Source organism: Nelumbo lutea, chromosome 2, assembly GCF_056320005.1.
Source record: "Nelumbo lutea isolate HS-2025 chromosome 2, American lotus-T2T, whole genome shotgun sequence".
Lineage (NCBI taxonomy): Eukaryota > Viridiplantae > Streptophyta > Magnoliopsida > Proteales > Nelumbonaceae > Nelumbo > Nelumbo lutea.
In genome coordinates, this window is record NC_142685.1 from 99,780,976 (window position 1) to 99,804,577 (window position 23,602).

The following is a 23,602-nucleotide window of genomic DNA, read 5'->3' on the forward strand; positions in this document are numbered from 1 at the left end:
ATATAAATAAGCATGATTTTATGCAATAAGGAGGGCAACAATGTCTGCATTGCCACTAGGGGTGGCAACTTTTCAACCCAACCCGCCAACCCACCCAACCCAATCATTAATTGATGGGTTGGGTTGTATCCATTTAATTCTGGGTCATTACGGGTTGGGTAACCCAATAAAAGGTGACTTAATGGTTTGGGTGGGTTGGGTCATGGGTAATCAACGGATAACCATTACCTTTGATGATATTTTGATTCTCTTCTCACACTCTACCCCTCTCTCTCCTCTCTTTCTCTCTCTCCAATTTTTTCAGTGGATCCCTCTCATTTTCCCAATTAGCATATCAACCATCATGCCATTGGAACCATCTCCATTGCCCATTTTCAGGTCCTGATCGGTGACTTTGAGCCAATCCACACGAAGAACAGATGAATTTTATCATATCTTGCATGAGAGAAAGAGCCAATGGCAATGGGTGCACCGCCACCATTGATCAAGAATTCAGCTACAGTACATCTGTTTTCAACCGGGAATTGGAGTAATAGGATCGATCAACTTGGGTAATTTCGACACTTGCATAACAATACAACAAAACAAGAGGAATTATTCCCAACTCTTAAATTTGGAGACAAGCTGGAGGGATTTGGACATTGAAGTGGAGGTGAAATTTCCTCTTCATTTTCTGGACTTTGTTTTGTAATTTTTGTTATTTTCTGGGTTATTTTTGTAATTTATGTTATTTTTCCGTGTATTTTTTTTTGTTTTTTTTTTTGTAATTTATGTTATTTTTCATGTATTTATTTGTTTTTTTTGTAATTTATGTTATTTTTCTTCAATTTCTGGATTTTTCATAATTTATGTTACTTTTCTGTGTATTTCTTTGTTTTTTTTGTAATTTATGTAATTTTTCTTCATTTTATGAGTTATTTTGGTGTAATTTTCATTATTTTATCTGAACGGGTTGGGTTGGATTGGGTTGGGTTCAGGTGGGTTTGGTTTGAACCCAACCCGCTCAATTGCCACATGCAATGCAGCACATTTACTAGTGGGAGTACATACAAAATAACACAAAATACAAGGTTTTGCACTCTATATATTTGTATTTTTACTCCTTCCAAATTGAACCTAAGTCTTTATTTGCCAACAGAATAAAAGCAAAAATCATCAGTATAATTGTAAATATGTTTTCTTCATAAAAACGGGAGTTGGTTTAGTATTGTAATAATAATATTGTGCTCTTACCAAATGATTTTTAGTTGTGATATGTACAAATATGAATCCCAATATATACTAGATTTCTCTTCTTTTACATTGACCATGATTGGGCACAAAAGTTTGCATCTTCAAATACAAACGTGTCTTGGAATTTGGTTCAGTTCCAATCCAAGTTGGAACCTGGAACCTACCTTATAGGGATCAGTTCTAAGTTTTTGGAAACCTAACCTAGGTTATTTGGCTGTGACAGTCCCAAGGTCTACATGCGGAACTTTTTAATGGAACATGTTGATTTTCACTAATAACAATATATAGTTCAAAACTTATCTTTATAATTTAAATTTTGAAAATATTACCTTTGGATTATTTATTATATAAGTTAAAATATTAAATTGAAAATAAATGATCAAATAAATTAAGTGACTCAGTGGTCAAGCGAGACCATGGTGTTTGTAACCATGAGTGCTTTGGTTCAAATCTTTACATTGTTAAAATATTTTGGGATTTATCTTAAGGCCGGCTTGTCTCCAAGGCCAATTCTCATGATTAATTTGGGTAGAGTAAATCTCTAAACCTTCGAATTAATCTAAATGAGATTGGATTCCAAGAATTTAGAACCAAACCCTACCAATAGCAAATTAGTTATGATCAATTCAAGACCAATTCCAAATAGATTCCATTAAATTCCTGCTAAAATCTACCATTTGCTCACCCCTAGTCAACAGTCCTTTAGCCATACAACATCCCTCCACTGGGTTTAAAATAATTCACGAAAAGATAACTTCTTCATGTAATAAATGCTAATGAGCTCTAGTTCTACCACTAATCCCACTAACCCCGCTAAGGCTGAAATTGGATCACACAAAACATCAAAACATGACTAACGCAAATATTGGATGCCTATAGAGGTTGATTTATATTTGATGCATAGAAACATTTTTTTAACCAAATAAATATTAGTAAAACTGGCTACTGGTAGTGAACATTTCAGTGCTCAATACCATGGGATTCACATTCATAGATCCCAATTTAGTGCTGCAAATGGTGAAATTGAATCAGATTTGGATTGCAAAATCTGCTATAGACTATGATAAGTATATAAATATAGACTTTATTAATTATAAGCTTTATATAATTATATAGACTATGATAAGGAGAGGACTAGTATTTTGTTTTTATCATTGGGTTGAAATGGTTGGGTTTTAATCTTAAATCCCATGACCATTCTAACATCCCTCAATTGAGTTCAAATTGATCAATGTTACTAATGAACCCCAAATGCATCTTTTCTAACTCTACAACTTCTACCACTAATCCCACTTTTATTAAGGATGAAACATCAATTTTACAAACTACCAAGAAAGAAAACAAAGATAAGGTTCCAGCCTGATCGATGGAGACTCCCACCGATAACAAACATCATAAAAAAGCCTTACCTTTCTGTTTACCAAAAGAAAAGGCCGACTTTGCATTCTGGGTACACCCACTTATGGGCTCGGTGGAAAGTATCATAATCCCCATAGAGACTTGACTTCTGCAATTATTGGGATAGGGTTGTAGGGAGTAAACTGAGATAGGGCCTAAGCCCAAGTGGAAATTGTGCTAAATAGATCTATATTCATAAGCAATCACATCAGCATTGATGCACCACCCCATTAGAAGTTCAAAGTTAAGCATACTTGGACAAGAGTAGGACTAGGTTGGGTGATCTCTACTGTACTGCACTGCAACTTTTTCTCTTGTAAATACAAATTTTATGCTGATCCATTGTGATAGGGTGTTCTTAATGGTAATTTAGGATTCTTTGATTTTTGTATTTTGTCTAATAATAAGCTAGACTTTTATTGTAGCTGCAGGAGAGGGAGGTTAGGTAGTATTATATACAGATCCTTTAGGCTGTGTTTGGTAGAAGTGCAATTTTATTTGCACTAGTACAAATGCATGAGAGTGCAAATGAAAAAAATGCAAATTTTGTTTAATTTTGTTTTGGGTTTTATTTTATTCTGCTTCATGTCTTAATTTGCTTCATTTGTACTGCAACCAAACAAAATAAATTAAAATTTGAAACAAAAATAAGTCAGAATTTATGCCCAAATCATTTGGACTATCATAGTTTTGAATCAGTAAAAATATATTTGCATTGCAACCAAACATGATCTTAAAAGAGGAGCTGGGGGAAATTTTAAGATCATTGATTTTTTTTACAGAACAGGATTGGGAAGATTTTGTTGTGGTTTCTGTTTCAAAAAGTTTAGTTGCATTGTCTTAATTTTTGCTACAGAACAGGATAGGGAGTATATCATCATCATCATCATCATCATCATTATTATTATTATTATTAAATTAGTCAATAAATAGTGTAATCTCAAATAATAGCTTAATCTCTAATAAATATTAATCTATAAATTATAAAAAATATATATAATTATTAAAAATAAATTTATAAAAAAATACAAAATATATGATAAATTAAATTTCAAAAGTTAAATAATAGTTGTTTAATCTCCAATAATTATTAATTTTCTGTTAAATAACATAAAAAAATAGATTTATATATAATTAGTGAAAACATATTTATCAAAAAAAAATACAGCAAATAATTATAGAAAACAAAATAAATATTAATTTTAGTATATATAAGTATATATAGAATATATATTGTTATTGTAAAATTATTACCAATAATTACTAATTTTTTATAGTTATTTTAAATAATTATTAATTAATATAAGTGAAATTATTTATTCACAATATTATTTAGTTGTTTAAATAATATTGTTGTGTAATTTTTGAAAATATTTATTATTTGTTGAATTTAATAATCTGTAAACTTATAATTAGTACTATTATTTCATAATTCAATATTAATTTTGTAAAATATTAAATTATTATTAATATGAATATTATGAAATTTATTATAATTATTTTTTTATTTTTAAGAAATTTCATAAATTTATTACATAATTTCATTATTTTAACTATTTAAAATTTAGTCATGTTAAATATTTTTTTATTTAAATATTTAAATAATATGTAAAATATTTAAAATTTTCATTATTTGAATTTTATTAATTTAACATTATTATGAAATATTAAATATTTTTATATGTTTATTCCTCTATCTTTAATGTTTTGTTATTTAAGATATTTTGGTATTGAAATATTTAAAAAATATTCTATTTTTTAATGTTAAATTTTTATTATTTGAAAACATTTATATTGAATAGTTCATAAAATTATAATTTATATTTTTAGTACATAATTTCATGATGAATTTTGTAAAAATATAGAATTATCAATAATATGGATGTTATTAAATCTATTATAATTAACTTTTGTGTTTTGAATAAATATTTTAGATTTAGCATATGTAGTCCAACAAATGTAAAATATAATAGAAAAAGGAAAGAGAAAAGGAAGAGAGAAGAGAAAAGTTCTATTTAGAAGTTGATGGTTGGCAACACCTAAGCTTGTATTCATACTTAAGACAACAACTTATAACAAAAAAAAGGAGAAATACCATAAATACCCCTACACTAGTACATAACATGTTACAACACTCTCCCCCTCAAGTTAGAGCATATATGTCAATCATGCCCAACTTGTCATACAACTCATTATGCTAATTGTTCCTTAGAGCTGATGAAAAGAGTACAAACTTCCCCCTTTTCAAGTTTTTTTCCCTTATGAAATGCTTGTCAACTTCAATATACTTGGTCCTGTCATGAAGAATTGGGTTAGCTACAATATTAATGGCTGCCTTATTGTCACAATAGAGAGACATTAGACCATCAACAAAGAAGCCTAACTCTTCAACCAAATTCTTTATCCATAGCACTTCAGCAACTCCATGTGCCATGGCCCTATACTCGGCCTCAGCACTAGATCTAGCCACTACCCTTTTATTTTTTGCTCCTCCAAGTGATCAAATTTCCACCAATAAAGGTAAAATATGTACTAGTTTATTTTCTATCATCAACTGCTTCGGCCCAATATGCATCTATGTAGACTTCCACTTACATATGACCATATTTCTTGAATAGTAATCCAGATCTTGGATATTTCTTTAGATATTTGAATACTCGTTCGATTGCCTCTAAATGGGAGGGTGTTGATGCATGCATTAACTGACTAAGGACACCAACAACATAAGCTATATCTAGCTGAGTCATTGATAGATTGAGAAGTCTTCCTACCAATTTTTGAAAATTCTTGACATCTATCACTTGTTCTACAATATAATCACCAAATTAATGGTTTTCATCAATAGGGGAATCAATAGGCTTCGCACTTTCCTGTGTCTTGCAAGAGATTTAGGATATATTTCCTTTGAGAAATGAAGATGCCCTTCTGAGAGTTGGCAACTTCTATACTAAGGAAATAATGTAGCTGTCCTAAATCTTTCACCTTAAATTACACAGCAAGGGATTCTTTAACTTTCTAAATCTCAAAGTCTCAATTTCCTATAATCACAATGTCATCATCATAAACAATAAAGACTACAACATTTCTTTTGGTTCCTTTTGACAAATAGAGTATGGTCAAATTGGCACTACTTGAATCCAATTTGTTGAAGAGCCAAGCAAAATCCACTAAATCAGGCCCTTGGGGATTGTTTCAAAACATATAAAGATTTTTTAGTTTGTAAAATTTCCCTTCACACCCTTGTGTTACAAACCTTGGAAGTTGAATCATGTATACTTCTTCTTTCAAATCCTCGTTTAAGAATGCATTTTTTATGTGCAATTGGTAGAGTTCCCAATCAAAATTAAATAGATAAGGATATCATAATCTAAATACTATTCATTCTAGCAATTAGGGCAAATGTTTTTTCATAATCGACCCCATACACCTATATATACCCATTTGTTTCTAACTTGGCCTTATAACCCTCAATTGAGCCATATTTTTTGTGCTTTACGGTGAATACACACTTGCACCCCTACACCTTGCCTTCCGGAAGATTCACCAATTCCTAGGTGTTGTTTTTGTGTAGAACACAAATTTCTTCCTTCATTACATCTGTCCATTCAAGTACAGATAATGTTTCTACAACACTTTTGGGAATGATAAAAAAATAAACAACAGCCAAAAAAGCATGAAATGAGGGTGCGATGTTTTCATAGGACAAGAACTGAGCAATAGTATGCTTAGTAGTACATGATCTAACACCTTTTTTATGAGCAATTGGGGCATCAATATCATTGATAAAATAATCAATAACAATAGGTTCATTAATGTCAAGGGAAACAAGAGTACCCAGATTTTCCTTCAATGAGTCAAATGGTGCTAGATGTATAGTCTCTAGCTACTCCATAGCCTTTGAATTCAATTGTCTCTTATTGCACCTCAAGAAAACACGAAGTATAGAGGAGTTAGGAATAGAAGGGAGAGAAATTGTGGAGCTTGACTCTCCTCCTCCACAATAGACCGATCTATTAAGGCAAAACTGGAATTATTGTGGTTGGTCGAAACAAACAATATAATAAGTCTCCTTTAAATATCTCTACTTGGTTTCTCTATTATGAAGTGTTAATTGTCTATTAAAGATGATAAAAGCAAGACTCTTAGTAGATCACATAGTAACTACCCATTTTTTTGGCAAAACCTAAGTCGACGTTCAAAAACGCTAGCACAAATGTCAATTTCAAATCTGGCCGACGGTCTGCTTTTATTTGTACCAATGTTTTTGCAATGCTGAATTTTTTAAAATATTTATTTTTTTACTTTTCGCGGTGGTGTATAATTGCCAGTATAATATAAGGATAAGTTGACAATTCTGACAAACTGTCGGCAATGCTTAATTCAATGGCCTAAGTTGGTGCCACCTACGCCGACGGTTTTATACAGATATTGTGGCAGTCTTCATTTTTTTATGGTGGCTATACTAAGAAAGAAAGACTATCAGCTTAAGTCAATACCAGTGGTCATGAAATTTGTGTTGACGGATCCAGACCGCTAGCAAAAGCCTATTTTTTTGTAGTGGTTTGTTATAGATAACTCTCTCTCATGATAAGGATTATCCTCTCTATTCTCGTTTTTTTATGATTTGTTTACATTCAAAATCTATACAGTTGTATCATCTTATAATGTATAATCTTCTCTATACATATTCTAATAAAATACGCTCAAAATATGGAGCAAGTTCTTCAAACTATAAATCAATTTATGGTATTAGGACCTGCATCTTCCCTGAGAACCATGGACAACAATGCAACTTTTCCTCATTCCAGTGATTCCACGGCAACATAAACCTCAACCATCACTCCACCTTGGTTTTTGCTAGTAGTTTCTCTTAGCTCATCACTGTGAAGCTCACCACAGATAATTATATTCTTTGGCCAGCCCAACTTGAACTAGCACTCAGAGGAATTTGGATACATGGGTATGTTGATGGCAGCTTCCCTTGTCCTTCTCAACTTTTGAATGAATCATCTTCCTCTAGGAAAGAAAACCCAGTATATATCTCCTGGCATGAACAGGATCAATTGATCATTAGTTGGATTCTTTCAACACTCACAGAACCTATCTTGGCCCAAGTTGTAGGTTACAAATCATCTTGCTCTATTTGAAAAACACTACATGATCTATACTCACCATCTAACAAATCACGCATTCATGATCTCAAAATCGAGTTAGCTCATATTCTGAAAGGAGGCATGATGATGGCTGAGTACAAACAAAAAAATTAAGGGTCTTGCAGACTCTTTGGTAGCTTTAAGTTATATAATCTCAAATGCTAACTTAATTTACTATATGTTGGGTGGTCTTGGATCAAAGTATGATCCTTTTGTTATATCTATCATGACCAGACTTGATGATCTCTCTGTAGTTGATGTTCAAAGACTTCTCATGAATTATGAAAAATGCGTGGAATGCCATCTCCAATCTTCATCAATAACTGCAAACATTGCAAGCAAGGGAACAAAGGAGCAATGTGGCCCTCACTGTAATACATATAATAACTACAACAATGAGAATCCATGACAACAACTGAGTAACAACAAGCCCAAAAATTACAACAATAGTAATAAAAGATGCAATAAAGGTGGCAATTCTCATGTTCTCCATCCAATTATCAGAAAGACAACAGTGTAGTCTATCAACAGTGCAACTATCATGGCTACATTGTTCGTACCAACAGGTGTTTCTTTGATCTTCTTAGTGGTTGTTCCAATGGTTCTGCTATGATTGCTTCCTCCTCTACTGGCATTCATTATCTCAATTAGTACCCAGATTCGAGTGCCACAAATCACATGACATCAGAGCTTGAAAACTTATCTCTACACCAAGAATACCATGGGAATGATAAAATCTCTGTTGGTAATGGCCAAGATTTGAAAATTTCACATATTGGTTATGCTATTTTTCCTACTTCACATGGTTCTCTTAATTTAAGAAATACACTTCATGTGCCTCAAATTAAGAAGAATTTGATTTCTATATCTCAATTCTGTCATGACAATAATGCAACATTTTCTTTTAATTCTTCTAGTTTTCGTGTTAAGGCCAATACCATGGGACAGAATCTTCTCTAGGGTTTGATTAAAAATGGCTTGTAACATCAGGTGTAAAACCAACATGCCACTCACTCACTATGAAGACCAAGAGTTTTCATTGGAGAACGCACAAATCCTTCTATTTGGTATCAAAGGCTTGGCCACCCAAGTCCTAAAATTACTCAACATCCCATCACCAAGTTTCAATTTCTTGTCACAAATAAGTTGCTTGCTCCTATCACCACTGTCAACTTGACAAAAGCCATAGGCTTCCCTTCTTTCGTAGCTCTACTACTATTACCAGACCATTGGAACTTATTTTCTCTGATATATGGGGCCCCACTCCTTGTTCTTTAATCAATAGATTTTGTTATTATTTGCACTTCATTGATGCTTTTAGTAAATACACATGGATCTATCCTATGACATGCAAGTCAGATGTGTCCTTCTTGTTAACTCAATTTAAATCTATGGTGGAAAATCAATTTGATTGCAAAATTAAAATGCTTCAAACTGATGGTGGTATTGAGTATAGCCAACTTGCTCTTCTTCTCTCTTCAGGCATAATTCATTGCCTTTTTTGCCCACACACACCAGAGAAAAATGGCTTTGCTGAGAGAAAACACTGACATATCACCGAAAATGGTCTCACATTACTTACAAATGCCCATGTTCATTCCAAATTCTGGCCTGAAGCACTTCAGACTACAATATATCTCATTAATCGCCTATCTTCTTTAGTTAATGGCATGCTATCTCCATTCAATAAATTGAATCGTCAGAAACCTGATTTCACCACTCCTCATACTTTCATATCTGCTTGCTACCTGTATCTTTGACCTTACAATAGCAACAAGTTTGAGTATAGGTCAATGTGTTGTATTTTTCTAGGTTATACCAATTGTAGCTACAAGTTCATGCACCTACCAAGTAGACGTATCTATTACTCGTGACATGTCTTTAATGAAGAAGTGTTTCCATTCCTACATCATGAGAACAATTCCTCTCCCGTAATCATGTCTACTCTCACCATTAGATCTCTACCAATCTTTCATCCTTGTCCTTCGGAGCCCATTACAATTTCACCTTTAGGTATCCCTTCCATGTCCTCCACTACTTTATCAAGTACTCCAGCTCAATCTCCTGCTTCTAGTGAGCCACCAAACATGTCCCCGTTAGATCAAACTACTTTTGTTTCTCTACCATCCACCAGCCAACCTACTCCACCATTGCCATTACCTCTATTAAATCCCCTGAGCACTCATCCTATGACTACTAGACTCAAATCTTGCATTGTTAAACCTAACCCAAAATATGCAATGTTAGCCAACCCTTTACCTGAAACCAAGCCCACATCCTATACCCAGGCCCATAAGGACCCAAGTGACAAGTTGCAGTGGCGGAAGAATTTCAGGCCCTAATCAAGAATAACACATGGATTCTTGTTCCTTTACCTACTGGCAATAATATCATTAATTTGTAATTATAAGTGGGTTTTTCTCGTATTAAGAGGAACCATGATGGTTTTGTGGCTCGCTACAAGGCCCGCCTAGTGGCCAAAGGCTATAGCCAACAAGCTGGGTTGGATTATGATGAAACCTTTAGTCCAATTGTAAAGGCCACTACCATTCAACTCGTATTTCTTTGGCTCTCACTCATAGATGGTTCATCAAACAACTTGACATTAGCAATGCCTTCTTATATGGCTTTCTCACTGAAGATGTTTACATCCACCAACCGATTGGTTTTGTAGATCCTCATGCTCCTCATCATGTTTGCAAACTCCAACGCTCTCTATATGGGCTCAAGCAAGCACCTCGTGTTTGGTTCCACTGCCTTCATGATTTTCTTCTCTCTTATGGATACCATGAGTTTAGAGTTGATTCATCTCTTTTCTTCTTCTTCAAAACATCATCATTCACTCTCATGCTACTCGTCTACGTTGATGACATTTTACTAATGGGCTCTCAAACCACAGTTGTCGACAACTTTCTTCAATCCTTGAGTTCTACCTTTGTTGTGTGTTGTGCGTGAATTAGGCCCCCTACACTATTTTCTTGGGATTGAAGCCCAACATTATTCAGATGGCTGACATCTATGTAAACATACGTCCAAGACCTCCTCAACAAAGCAAATATGCAAGATGCAAAACCAATGTCGATACCTATGTCTACTGCTTAAAAGCTTTCTATTAACTTAGGAGACCCACTTCTTGACCCTACCACGTATAGAAGCATTGTGGGCGGTTTGGAATATCTCACTATAACACGGGCTGAAATTTCCTTTGCCATGAACAAAGTTTGCCAATTTTTAAAAGCCCCCACCATTGCCATTGGTCAGCAGTGAAGCACATCCTTCGGTACCTCAAGCTCACACCATCTCATGGCCTTTTGAAATGACCTTGCAAGGAGATCCATCTCTCCATATACTCAAACATTGATTGGGCAGGTTGCTCCGGCAATCGTCGCTCCCAGCAAGGTTTCTACATCTTCCTTGGCCCAAACCTTATATCATGGAACTCTAAGAAGCAAACAACAGTTTCTCGATCAAGCACCAAGTCTGAGTATAGAAATCTTGCTGCCTCGGTTGCTGAAGCCTCTTGGGTTCAAATGTTAATTGGACTTTCATTTTGTACGTGAACGGGTCACAAACAAGTAGCTCCAAATTCGCTTCATTCGCACCCAAAACCAAACTACTGACATTAATCTCACCAAATCTCTCTCTCCTCAGCAGTTTCAGTTGCTTCGGGACAAACTTACTGTTCATCCTTCCCCGTTTCACTTGAAGGGGGGGTGTTATGGATAACTCTCTCTCATGATAAGGCTTATCCTCTCTACTCCCGTTTTTATTGTGATTTGTTTGCATTCAAATTCTATACAATTGTATCATCTTATCATGTAAAATCTTCTCTTTAAATATTCTAATACAATACGCTCAAAATCCAGAGCAAGTTCTTCAATCTGTTAATCACTTTATGATTGTAACATTGATTTCTATCTACTACCCACTACCTAGTGCTTTTCCTACGTGACTTTGAGTGGTTTAAGGAAAAAGAAAACTAGTTGACAATTCTCATTTATGCAGAAACACCATGCGCTTTCTAAGCTTGCCTTCTTAAACTGTTGTTGTTGTTGTTGTTTATGGGTTCATTGTTTTTCTTCCTCTTGGTTCAAGAATGGATGAATTCTTCTTGGTCTTCTGTTCTCAAGGCATTATTTCTTCTTGGGAATATCATGCTTACCTTCATATTACCGTCCAAAACAAGGTTTGTTAGATTTACAAATGAAACAGATCGACTGGCTTTGCTGAACTTCAAGGAGCGGATCACTGAAGACCCACTTGGAGCTCTGAATTCATGGAACCATTCAACCCACTTCTGTCAATGGAGAGGAGTTACCTATAGCCGACGGCATCAGAGGGTCATAGCCTTGAATTTAGAGTCGCAGAGATTGGTTGGGATTGTTTCTCCTCACATCGGAAACCTCACCTTCCTTAGGCGTATCACCCTCCAGAATAATAGCTTCCATGGGAAAAATCCACCGGAGATGGGTCGTTTGTTCCGCCTGCAAGGTCTCACACTGAGCAACAACTCCTTCAAGGGTGAGATCACAACCAACTTTACTGTTCAAGACTCAGGGTCCTCAATTTGATCGACAATAAGCTCACTGGTAAAATCCCGGACGAGATGAGCAGTCTATCAGTGCTTTCCAGACTAGGCCTTTCTTCTAACAATCTTACAGGAAGCATCCCACCTTGGCTTGGGAACCTTTCGTCTTTAGTTTTAATTTCTCTAGCTGAAAACAATTTGGTGGGAAACATCCCAGAGGACCTTGGACGAATCGCAGGCTTAGAATTTTTTGTAGTTGATTTTAATAACCTTACTGGTATAATTCCTCCTAGCCTTTACAATCTCCAACATTTATTTATTTTCAGTTTCTGGTAACCAAGTACATGGAGAACTTCCTGGGGATATAGGACTCACTCTTCCAAATCTCCAATGGTTAGCTGTTGGATTGAACCTTTTTATAGGAACCATTCCAGTCTCACTAGCCAATGCTTCAGGACTTGAGTATATAGACTTTACTGCTAATGGATTCACAGGAGCAGTTCCTGACAATCTAGGCATGTTACCAAATCTTTCCGTAATCAATTTAAGTGGAAATAAGCTAGGAACAACGTATGGAAATGACCTGAACTTCTCTTCATTAACCAACTGCACACAATTAGAGATGATCTTCATGGGTGTCAATCGTTTCAGAGGTTCACTGCCCAACTCCATGGCTAATCTATCCACCCAGATCACCGTTCTAGAATTCAGAGAAAATAATATACATGGAAGCATCCCTTCAGGTATTGGAAACCTCATCAATATGGAGTACTTGGATATGGGGAAGAATGATATTGCAGGTCTTGTACTTGGACTCCAATAGGATCTCCGGACAAATTCCATCTTCAATTGGTAATTTGACCCTTTTGAACAGTCTTGATTTGGGGGAGAATAACTTAGATGGACATATTCCTCTCTCTCTTGGAAATTGTCAACGGTTGTCAGACTTGAGTCTTTATCATAACAACATTAATGGCTCAATACCCAAAGAAGTTCTCTATATTTCCTCTATTTTAATCTTTCTAAACCTTTTGTGACAATGCTTTGACTGGCTCCCTACCTTCAGAAGTAGGAAACTTGAAGAACCTTGCCATCTTAATCGTTGCTAAGAACAGATTATCAGGAAGTATCCCAGGCACTCTTGGGAATTGTTTGCTACTAGAGAACATTTTCATGGAAGAAAACCACTTTGAAGGAATGATTCCACAGTCTCTGAGCGCCTTGACAGGATTACAAAGCTTGGATATTTCAAATAATATGTTGTCTGGAGAAATACCAGAATTCCTTGGAACACTACACTTTCTCATCTATTTGAACCTGTCATTCAATGAACTCCGGGGTGAAGTTCCAGAAAATGGGATTTTCAATAATGCAAGTGTGATTTCAGTTGGTGGAAATCAAAAACTCTGTGGAGGTATAGCTGAATTGAAGCTACCCACATGCATCATCACAGCCTCCTCCAAGAGAAAGAGCCACTATCTGCTTCTCAAAGTAATAACCCCAGTGGTTGTTATGGTACGTGTCTTAATTCTATTGTTATCTTTCATTGTTAGGCGTTATTTGAGAAGGCCTCGCAGAAATGAAGTCTTCTGCACCACCATTTCCTCAGCATTTAACAGTTTCTTATGCAGAGATCCTTAGAGCAACAAATGGTTTCTCTGAGGCCAATTTGATTGGTATTGGAAGCTATTGTTCTGTATATAAGGGAATACTAGATCAAAATGATGAAACATTGATTGCAGTGAAGGTCCTCAATCCTGAACAACCAGGAGCTGCAAAGAGTTTCGTCTCTGAATGTGAGGCCTTGAAAAATATTCGGCACCGGAACCTTGTCAAGATCTTGAGTACCTGCTCCAGTATTGACTTCCAGGGTAATGAGTTCAAAGCTCTGATTTTTGAGTTCATGCCTAATGGAAATCTTGAGAAATGGTTGCATCCAGAAACAAATGAGCAACAAGCTTGTTAAGAAAACTTAGCTTTATGAGAGACTAAACATAGCCATTGATATAGCTTCTGCACTGGAATATCTGCACCACCATTACCATGCAACAATAGTTCATAGTGATCTCAAGCCAGGCAATGTTCTGCTGGATGAAAAATTGGCAGCCCATTTGAGTGATTTTGGACTAGCAAATGTTCTTTCTGAGTTCTCTAGTAATTCTGCACCAAATGGAACAAACTCTGCTGCAATGAAGGGATCTATTGGGTATATTGCTCCAGGTAAAGTTGTAATCACTCTCCTTTCTTTTCCTACTTTAATTTTATTTTAAGTTGCCTACATGGCAAAACAAGTCTCAAATAGGTTAATTAGCACCAGTAGACCAAACTATCCTCTTTGCACTCGCAAAGATCCGGAATGCAAAATGAGAGCTTTTGTTAAATTAATCCTCTCAACATGCAAGGAGATCATCATGAGAGCATTTACAATGGCATGTTCTGAAATCTGAATGTTAAATTAATCCTTCATTCAGGTTTCTTTTTTTTTTTTTTTCTAAAAAAAAAGAAATCTGAATGAAGGAAAAAGGTGTGGCTGTTACCTGTTAGATAAAATAGAAACCGCTTATCATGGGCCAGGTTGGGCTGGGCATCTGGGCTTGCCGTACAAATTAACAAAATTAACATTTTAGTTGGCCTCCGTCAGGTTAAGGGCCAATCTAAGACCAACCCTGAAATCGACCCTAGGAACCCAAACTGATGCCAAAACCCAAATTTGTTAATCACCCAAATCCAACCAAATATTCTGGGTCAAGCAGGGCCTGAAAGAAAAATGGCTGCTCAGGTCCAGAAATTTCACGATGGGCCGAGATGGGCCATGAAGACCTGGGAAGAAATGATGAACCCTATAATAAATGTGAGCCATATATTATTCCTTATTATAGTTCATTGCCCGATGTTTGGTCTTTGTAATCTGGGGTCTTTGGAAAGGTAGACACAAACCAGACCTTCAACATTTTTATTTTCTTGTACAAGTGGGCACTCCCAGACTCCAACTCATTTGCTCATGCTTGTTAGCCTAAGTGCAATCCTCATTATTTAAATAGTATTATATCTTACTTAAATAGTATTAACAGCGATCAGAGATATAGTCACCAAATTACATGAATTCCCTCAAAACTCAAAATAAAGCACCAAATCACCAAATTAGAGCTTCCCCATGAAAAGGTGTAGCTACTAGCTTTATTGATGATAATGGGTTCGATGGCCTATAATCATTCCTTGCATGCTATAGTCTTTAATTCATACCCAAATGGAATACAGTTACGGAATACTATTGCTGGAGATGTTTACAGGGAAGAGACCAACTGATGAAATGGTCAAAACCTTCATTGTTTTGCTAATAAAATGGCTTGCCCAGAGAGAGTGATGGAGATCATGGATCCACACCTGCAGATGGAAGAAGATACAAGAGGTAGAACACAAGAATGCTAGGTCTCAGTTGTGAAAACCGGGGTTGCTTGTTCCATAGAATCACCAATAGATGGTATGGAGATGAGAGATGGTCTCACCAAATTACACTCTATCAGGAAAGTTTACCAAGGGATACTCATGCGGAGGCAAAGAGGTACGTAGTAGAGTCGAAGCTCATGGCTAGCTAGAACACTGCTTACCAATATGGTAACTACAATATGGACATTGAAGTGGGTTCATGCCTTTCTTTTTCTATATTCTTCTGAAGTCTGAACCAAATCGTTTTGTCTTATAGTAATAAGAATTTTAGTTTCTTTTATTAAAAGAAAACTACTATATGAATGCCCAAATAATAGTATATATATATGTTACAGATTATGCGTGTTGATAGTGTATAATACACAGGTGAATTGGATTTGTCCAATGAACCGGTTGATGTGATACTTAATTGTTTTGTTCCAAGCAACAAGATCATATATATATATATACTGGTGTAACCCCCTTAATTTATTTCTTTACTATATAATGCCTATTCTCGCCTTTGGCCTTACAAAGACCACCATCTCAAAATTTTAGGCCCCATTTGGATCGCCGGAATATGGGTCTGGAATCGGAATCGAAATGGGCTATTCCGATTCCAACTGATTAGTTGGGCGGAATCAGAATTCTATTTCCATTCCTGTTGGAATGGCATTCTTCTATTTGAGGGAATGGTCCTTTCCTGCCCCTCCCTTAGAAATAAAATCTCATTCTTGCTGATTTTAATTCTCATTTCTATTCTTGTTTGAACCAAACAGATTATGGGAATAAACTATTCTGATTCTAACTATAAATCAAACAGACCCTTATTCATTTATGACCTCTCTCTCATATAAACATTTGGCAGAAAAGATGGTGGTGTTATTGCTTCTGCTGCGGTGAGGTGAAGAAATAATGAATTACAAATACCATTCATTCCTGATGTAAAAAGTCCTAAAAGGCCAACCAAAAGACAAAAGCATTACAACAATCAAAAACAATTCACTCCCTTATGTAGAAACCTTCACATTAGATGAAGGAAAACCAAATAAATAGCAAACATCTAATTAGGTTGTCTTATGCAATAAGGAAGGGCAGAACAGTCAGCATGAACATGTCGTAGGTGAAAGTTGCAGAACCATTGAACATGGTGTCCCTTTCCTTGAATTTCTCTGTCAATCCCTGCACATCATTGTCAACAAAATTAATTTTCAGAGACAAATCAAAATAATTAAGAAAAGGAAAAATAATCTGAATAGGATATAGCCTGTTTGGTTGTCATGTGAAATGAAATTATTCCATTTGGCCGCAACCCATTATTTCTCTAATTTAGAAGGTAAATCTGTGCTCTATAACGAATCTAGATTGGTTGGAGACAAAAATCATACATAGTGGACTGGGCAAACTATCACAAGTGGATACGCCAAAGTAGGCATAAGGTGTGGGTTTCATGTGGTCCCATGTTTATGAAACAATACAGTGTTCACTCGTGATAGATTACCCAGCCCACTGTGTATGATTTTGTATGTAGCCAAGCCAGACCTATTACACTATAATGTAATGGTGTGAAGTAGGGGTGTCAATTCGACTAAATGTGGTCCAATCCGATCCAGTTCAACGTGAGTTCATTACAAATGGACAAGGTCCAATTCAATGCAATGAATATTTTGGACCAGCCTAATTTAATGTCTAGAACGTCCAATCCATTCAATTTTATTTTCATTTAGATTAATTCTAACTCAAACCCGGCCCGTTGGCACCTATATTCTTATCTTCTATTAATGGACAAGATATTGGCTCAATCCAAACCAATCCAATATAAATTTATTATTGATGGACCAGGTTCAATCCAATCCAATAAATACTTCAGCCCATTAAGTCTGGACTGTCCAATTCAATATGTCTTGATGGTCCGTCCAATCTATTCAAATTGATTTTGGTTTGGACAGGGTCCAATTCAAAACCAGTCCATTGACTCCCCTAATGTGAAGGAAAATCTCAATGAGTTCATCACATATAGTATGTCTTGATGGTCTGTCCAATCCATCCAAATTGATTTTGATTTGGACAGGGCTCAATCCAAAACCGGTCCATTGAATCTCAATGAATTCATCACATATAGCACTAGGCAGTGCAACTTGGGTGGGTTGAGTGGAGGAATTGTTAAAATTTGAATGAGCTGGCCCATGAGCCTGAGCCTGCCTGATATTGTGTAAATTCTGCAAATTGGGTACCCAACTTAAATTCCTACATGGCACCATACATGCTATCAAATAATGAATTAATATGTACCTTAACCGTTAGGCAGCACCTGCATTAATAACAAAAGAAACAAAATATATATAATTAGTATCTTATGAGAATATGGCACAAATTAAATAATATAAAAAAAAATCTAAAATATATCCTAATAAGTGAAAATTTCAAAACCAATAAGATAATCCATAACCATGGTCTCTAAGTTCTAAACCAGGCAGCAGTTGAACTAGGGTTTTAAATTTATTTTTATTTTAAGCCTAGAATACATTTTTGTCCAAGTTTATCCTTTCTATGGGCCTTTTCGGCCATTTATGCACCTGGATCTAATTTAATTTTACAAAACTAATTTAAAACAATGCTATAAGACCCGGACTAGTCTGAAAATCAGAAAAGTCACTAAGCCACGTTTTTACAAATTAATTGGATGATTTATCCCGTTGAAGTGGTTGAACCAGTAAAAACCGTCATTTTGCCAGGACCCAAAAGCGTTATTGATTCCCAATTTTCATGGTCCAACCGTCGGGGTCCGGTCTGAATCTTAAAACACTGATTAAAGGTCTAAACTCTTGAAAAAAAAAAAAAAACCTATAAATTATAATTATGAAAACTAGAGACATACTCGATGAAATTGTCGTATTCAATTGCCCTGGCTTTACCACCGGATTTGTCATACTTGGAGACGAGCAAATCCAAGACTATTTGAGAAACAGAAAAACCAAGGCTTAGAAGTGCCTCTCGCAGCTCTGATACGTCAATCTTCCCACTTTGATCTCTGTCGAACCTTTGGAAGGTTGCCTGCTTACGCACCAAATATTGTAATTAACTATATAACTACTGAATGATTATGGTTTAATTAATTAATGTATAGAAACAAATTCAAATCCATATAAATAAATTTCTTGGACCAGACTTACCCTCCAGTTCTGAAGACTGTAAAACAGTGTAGTGAATTCCTTTGGTCCTGCATTTGGTAAATAAGCAACAAAGGGCGGGCTAAATCAGAATGAAAAAGAAAAAATATAGATACGTTCATTGGCTTTATGGGCCTTACAAGGGTCGACACTTGACAATGGATCAAACCATCAGATCAAGCTGATCTGGACCGAGATCAATAACTTGCCAGGTGGCAAACTAGTGAAGATCTGTAGATCTTTTTGCTAGTCAACACGTCCAGCAAACCCATGTGGCAAAAGCTCAAAGCACAAACTCACCTATCTTGTAGGTGTTGGTTCCGGTGAAGAGGTACATGAGGAGGCGAACAGTTCGGATGCTGAAACTCTGGCTGTAGGTAGAGAGCGCCCGCTGCAGCTCCTTATCGTCTATGAACCCACTGCCGTCCTGGTCGGCCGCCTGGAAACATGTCACCAGAGTCGGGTCCGTCCCTGGTGGGAACCCCGACGGCAGCAGAGCGGCAAATGGGCTAGCAAATGGAAATGGGGCAGCCGCCGGTGGATATCCTCCCATTCCGTTGTGCTTGTCCTTGGGAGGCTTCTCACCCGGTGCATGGCCGTAGGGTGCGGGGGGGGCACCGTAGGGAGCAGCCGGAGCGTATGGCTGTGCTAGACCAGCTCCCTGGTGCTTGTCCTTGGGAGGCTTCTCAGTTGGCACGTAATGCGCCGATGGGGCACCATACGGGGCGGCCGGGGCGTATGGCTGTGCTGGTGGCGCTCCGTATGGTGCCGATCCGTATGGCTGGGGCGGTGGTGCACCGTAGCCGTAACCGGGTGGTCCTGGTGGATAACCTGCCATTGTCTCTGCAAGAGAAAGGATTTGGCGCTTGGGCTGTCTGAGCTCTGATTCTGTGAGGAGGCTTTTGATCTCTGGAGTCAGAGTCTTTGGGATTTTTATAACTCAGAAAAGGGAAGAAACCGCCGGAGATATTTAAAAGAAAAGGATAACTTTTATGCTTCAAGTTTCAACTGTTGACCAACCTCAGTGCATTCGAACGTGGTTTCGTTTTTCGGCGGGCAAGAAGAATGCCATAAAGAAAGTCGAAAATTACGAAGTCAATGACTAATCTCGCTATGCCATCTATAGAATATTAGAATGTAAATGGGTCGGCTTAAGTGGTAAACCGCAATGACCCGACCAAACGAGTTAGGGTCGGATCAGCCTTACTTGGGTTCCAGGCAAGTTTTGGTTTGAGGTTGATCGATCCTTGCTAAACCCGATCTGTTGATCCAATCAAGTTTTGTGTATATGCATTTGGTGGGAGTGTGTACTCTAATTCAATTCCTGCAATTGGATTGGGGTGGGTCGGGTTCGGGTTTGGTCAAGATACTTCGGGTTGATTTCGGGGTTTGGTTGAATTTCGGATTGGGATGTCAAATGCTACTCTAACTCTAAACGTTAGGGTTAGGGTTGACCTATGGGTCAATTTGGGTCATCTCAAAAAATAATTGAAATTAAAAAAAAAATAAAGAAAAAATACATGAGAAATGTTAAAATTAAAAGAATTAACCTTAAAATTTCAAATATAAAATAAAAAACTTGAACATTTAACAATTTAAAGAGTAAACAATAAAAAGTAAAGACTAAATAGAAAAAAATAAAGAGTGAAAACTTCTAACGATGCATAAATAATCCCAATTATACTTGACAATCGGGTCAACGGGTTGACCCATGATCCAACCCAACCCAACCCAAATTTTTCGGATTGGGTCAGGTCAAGTCATTTTCACATCTAGGTAACTAAATATAAGACCCTAACCTTGTTTTTTTGGGTTGAGTCAACTTTTTGCCAAGTCTATCTACAAGGTTCGGTAAGAATTTTTGTCACTAGTAAAGGATTGAATCAAACAATATTCGAATTTGAATCTAATTAGAAAACTCAATATTCAAATTCAATTCGATATCTAACAGATATTAAAAATTAATATTCAAATTCGAATCTAACTAAATATTCTAATATTCAATTTGATTCGAATTTGACCAATTAATTATTTTAGATAATTAATAAATATATAAAATAAATAATTTATTTATGTAAAGTATATAAATATATAAATTATTTATATAATTTAATTAATTTTATATAAATTGTATAAAATATTTAAACATTTTATATGTTATACATAAGAATAAAATAATTGGTCGAATTTGGACATTTGTCGAATCGAATAAGGCCATATCCAAATTCGAATCCGATTAGCTATTCGATATGAATAGGATATCCGAATTCAACTGATTAGATATTTGAGTTATCCAAATTCAATTTGATTATATCGAATCTTGAATTCGAAATTGAATTTTCAAATACGGTTGACACCCCTATTTGTCACGATTTTGAAAACCAGAACAAACCAGATGGTCCGACCGTTCAACCTAGGAACTGGACATAGCTCTGAGCTCAGTTTTGGACTGGACCGTTATTTTTTCTAAAGAAAACATTGAATTGGTTAAACAATACAAAGTTTGTCGGTGCAAAATCAAACCAAATTAGCAATTTTCATGAATTGAATAATATTTACATTTGCACTCTAACCAAATTAGACTTGACCAAGGAAGAGATGACTCCGGATCTCTTACCCACGAGAACCTTGTCCATGCCTACCCACAATATACCACTCCCCGTGAATGGGAATATCTCCCCTTGCATAATAATATGGAGGGGCTGAGATGTTATTTCATGTGTGACTAAGAAAAACGTGGAGAGAGTTCTCGTGGACAGGAGATCCGGGTTCGGAAGAGATACACCATACATGAATCGGGTCGAGTACGAATCGAATCAAACCGTATCAAACTAAAACAGTTCACACCCCTAGTCCCTACATTTCCGTATGGAATAGGCAAGAAACGCATAATTCCCTGTTACGGGCTTTCTTCAGCCGCTTCGTGTTCATTTTTTTGAAGATGAGTATACACACCCTAGAATGGGCCCCATTTAAGAGGGAGAAATCGACACGATCCAACGATGGCGACTGGTTGTGTGAACTATTGAGAAGATTCCATTCATTCTCCCAAACTAATGAAGCCAAAACTGAAGGTTGGTCACTTGGGAAGGACCCATTGAACAGTGGGCCTGATCCTTTAAATGGGGCCCAGCCCATGATCATTGAGGGTTGGTTTACTAAATTCCCAGACATTTCGTTTTCTTTTATAACTAAGGACAACACGACTCTGGATAATGGTGAGATGAGAATGTGTGAATCGAGCTGTCATCGCATCAATCATTGACCCAACCCGCAAACACGGTCGTACGCTCCTAACCAATCCGCCACTTCTGAGTCATAGTCCATGGGCCATGGCCCATTTTCAGTTCAGCAAATAGTGTAGTGATCTGATGAGACGATTGATTTTTTTTAACTTCTTTTCTTTCCACGCGGATTCGGGGTTCGGGATTCCTGCGCCAGGAGTACTTCTGTTATTTCAGTTGAAAATGGAGGGTATTTATGTATTTTTAAGAAAATGTTAGTCAATACACGGTTTACACGGCACCCTTAGCGGTGGGCTGGTGGCCAACGATGTAGTAACGCGGGCACATGCCAGAGTTGAGAGTTGAAACTACCAAAGTCAACTATCTTCCCGAAACGACACTAATCTTTTATTAAAAAGTCTATCATGTTCCGGTGCTAATTTTACGGGTCGATCAAACCCGAAACCTCAGTAACCCTCTCCTAAATGGACCTTGGGCTGGGTAAGGAAGTTCGTATTGTGGAAAAGATTTGTTTCCGAGTTGGGTTCTGACTTCTGATTAACGTGAGAAAGAGATACCTCGATCATTACTATATGCCATGAATCATTGAGGAAATCACAAGTGTTTAAAGTCAAATGGATCTAACTAAGGTGTGACCCATTTCATGTCCTGAATATGAAATCAATGAGGCCAAATTCAATTGTATTTCCAATTTTTTCATGGACATTTTGAAATAAAAAAAACGGAAAATTACATTTCACTACACTTCATAATTCTGAATTTTACTGCAATTCTATACAATTTAAAATGATAAATACCCAACCCTAAAACACCAACACCTGTCTGTGTATTGGCATCAATTCTAATCTGGCCCCTAACCCAACTGTTTTATGGAACTAAGAATTCTTAGAGTGTGCTGAATGGCTATTCTCCCAAAAAATGGTATAACACAAATATAAATGACACTTGACTTTCAAATAACAGATTGTATGGATATGCCTGCATCTTGAGAATTGAAGTCTGGATCTGTTGACTACAATACATTGCTTGCAAATCATATTCATCCAAATATTGACAATATACAATACAAGAGATGTTCCTAATGTGTAGCTGGATGAATATAATCATCAATGTGTTGTGGTGTATAGATTCGAACTCTAAGGATTGATCTTGGGCTGCACAGATATATTGGGCTTGGAAGGAGATATAAGTTATCACCTTAGTCAATTAATTAAAAAAGTATGTAAAAAGCTTGTGCTTTCATTCTTTCAAAGAAGAAGACGGGGAAGAGGAGGAGGACTTCACCTCAAACTCCAACTCCCGATCCTCTGCCCACCAGAACCTTATCCATACCTTACCCACAAGACATTGCAACTAACCCCACGTCTTGTTGTTATTCATAGGGTGGAGATCATATCAGCCTCCCACAAGATTCCCCCCCTACCATCCCATAGCATATCCTCGCCATGT

The 23,602-nt window shown here is 36.5% G+C and overlaps 2 protein-coding genes across 2 annotated transcripts; one reads left to right on the forward strand and one right to left on the reverse strand.

Moving 5' to 3' along the window:
- Positions 1-11,884: 11,884 nt before the first annotated feature.
- LOC148872286 (uncharacterized) lies at positions 11,885-15,618 on the forward strand. The gene is made up of 6 exons (XM_088970113.1): positions 11,885-12,305; positions 12,639-13,112; positions 13,379-13,726; positions 13,881-14,273; positions 14,323-14,532; positions 15,542-15,618. The coding sequence occupies exons 1-6, from the start codon at positions 11,885-11,887 to the stop codon at positions 15,616-15,618; spliced, it is 1,923 nt and encodes a 640-aa protein (XP_088826239.1).
- Positions 15,619-16,598: 980 nt separating this feature from the next.
- Positions 16,599-19,994, reverse strand: LOC148872287 (calcium-binding protein CBP-like). The gene is made up of 5 exons (XM_088968729.1): positions 19,209-19,994; positions 18,912-18,958; positions 18,617-18,792; positions 18,031-18,049; positions 16,599-16,920 (listed from the first exon to the last, which is right to left on the reverse strand). The coding sequence occupies exons 1-5, from the start codon at positions 19,744-19,746 to the stop codon at positions 16,816-16,818; spliced, it is 885 nt and encodes a 294-aa protein (XP_088824855.1). The 5' UTR covers positions 19,747-19,994; the 3' UTR covers positions 16,599-16,815.
- Between the last annotated feature and the right edge of the window lie 3,608 nt (positions 19,995-23,602).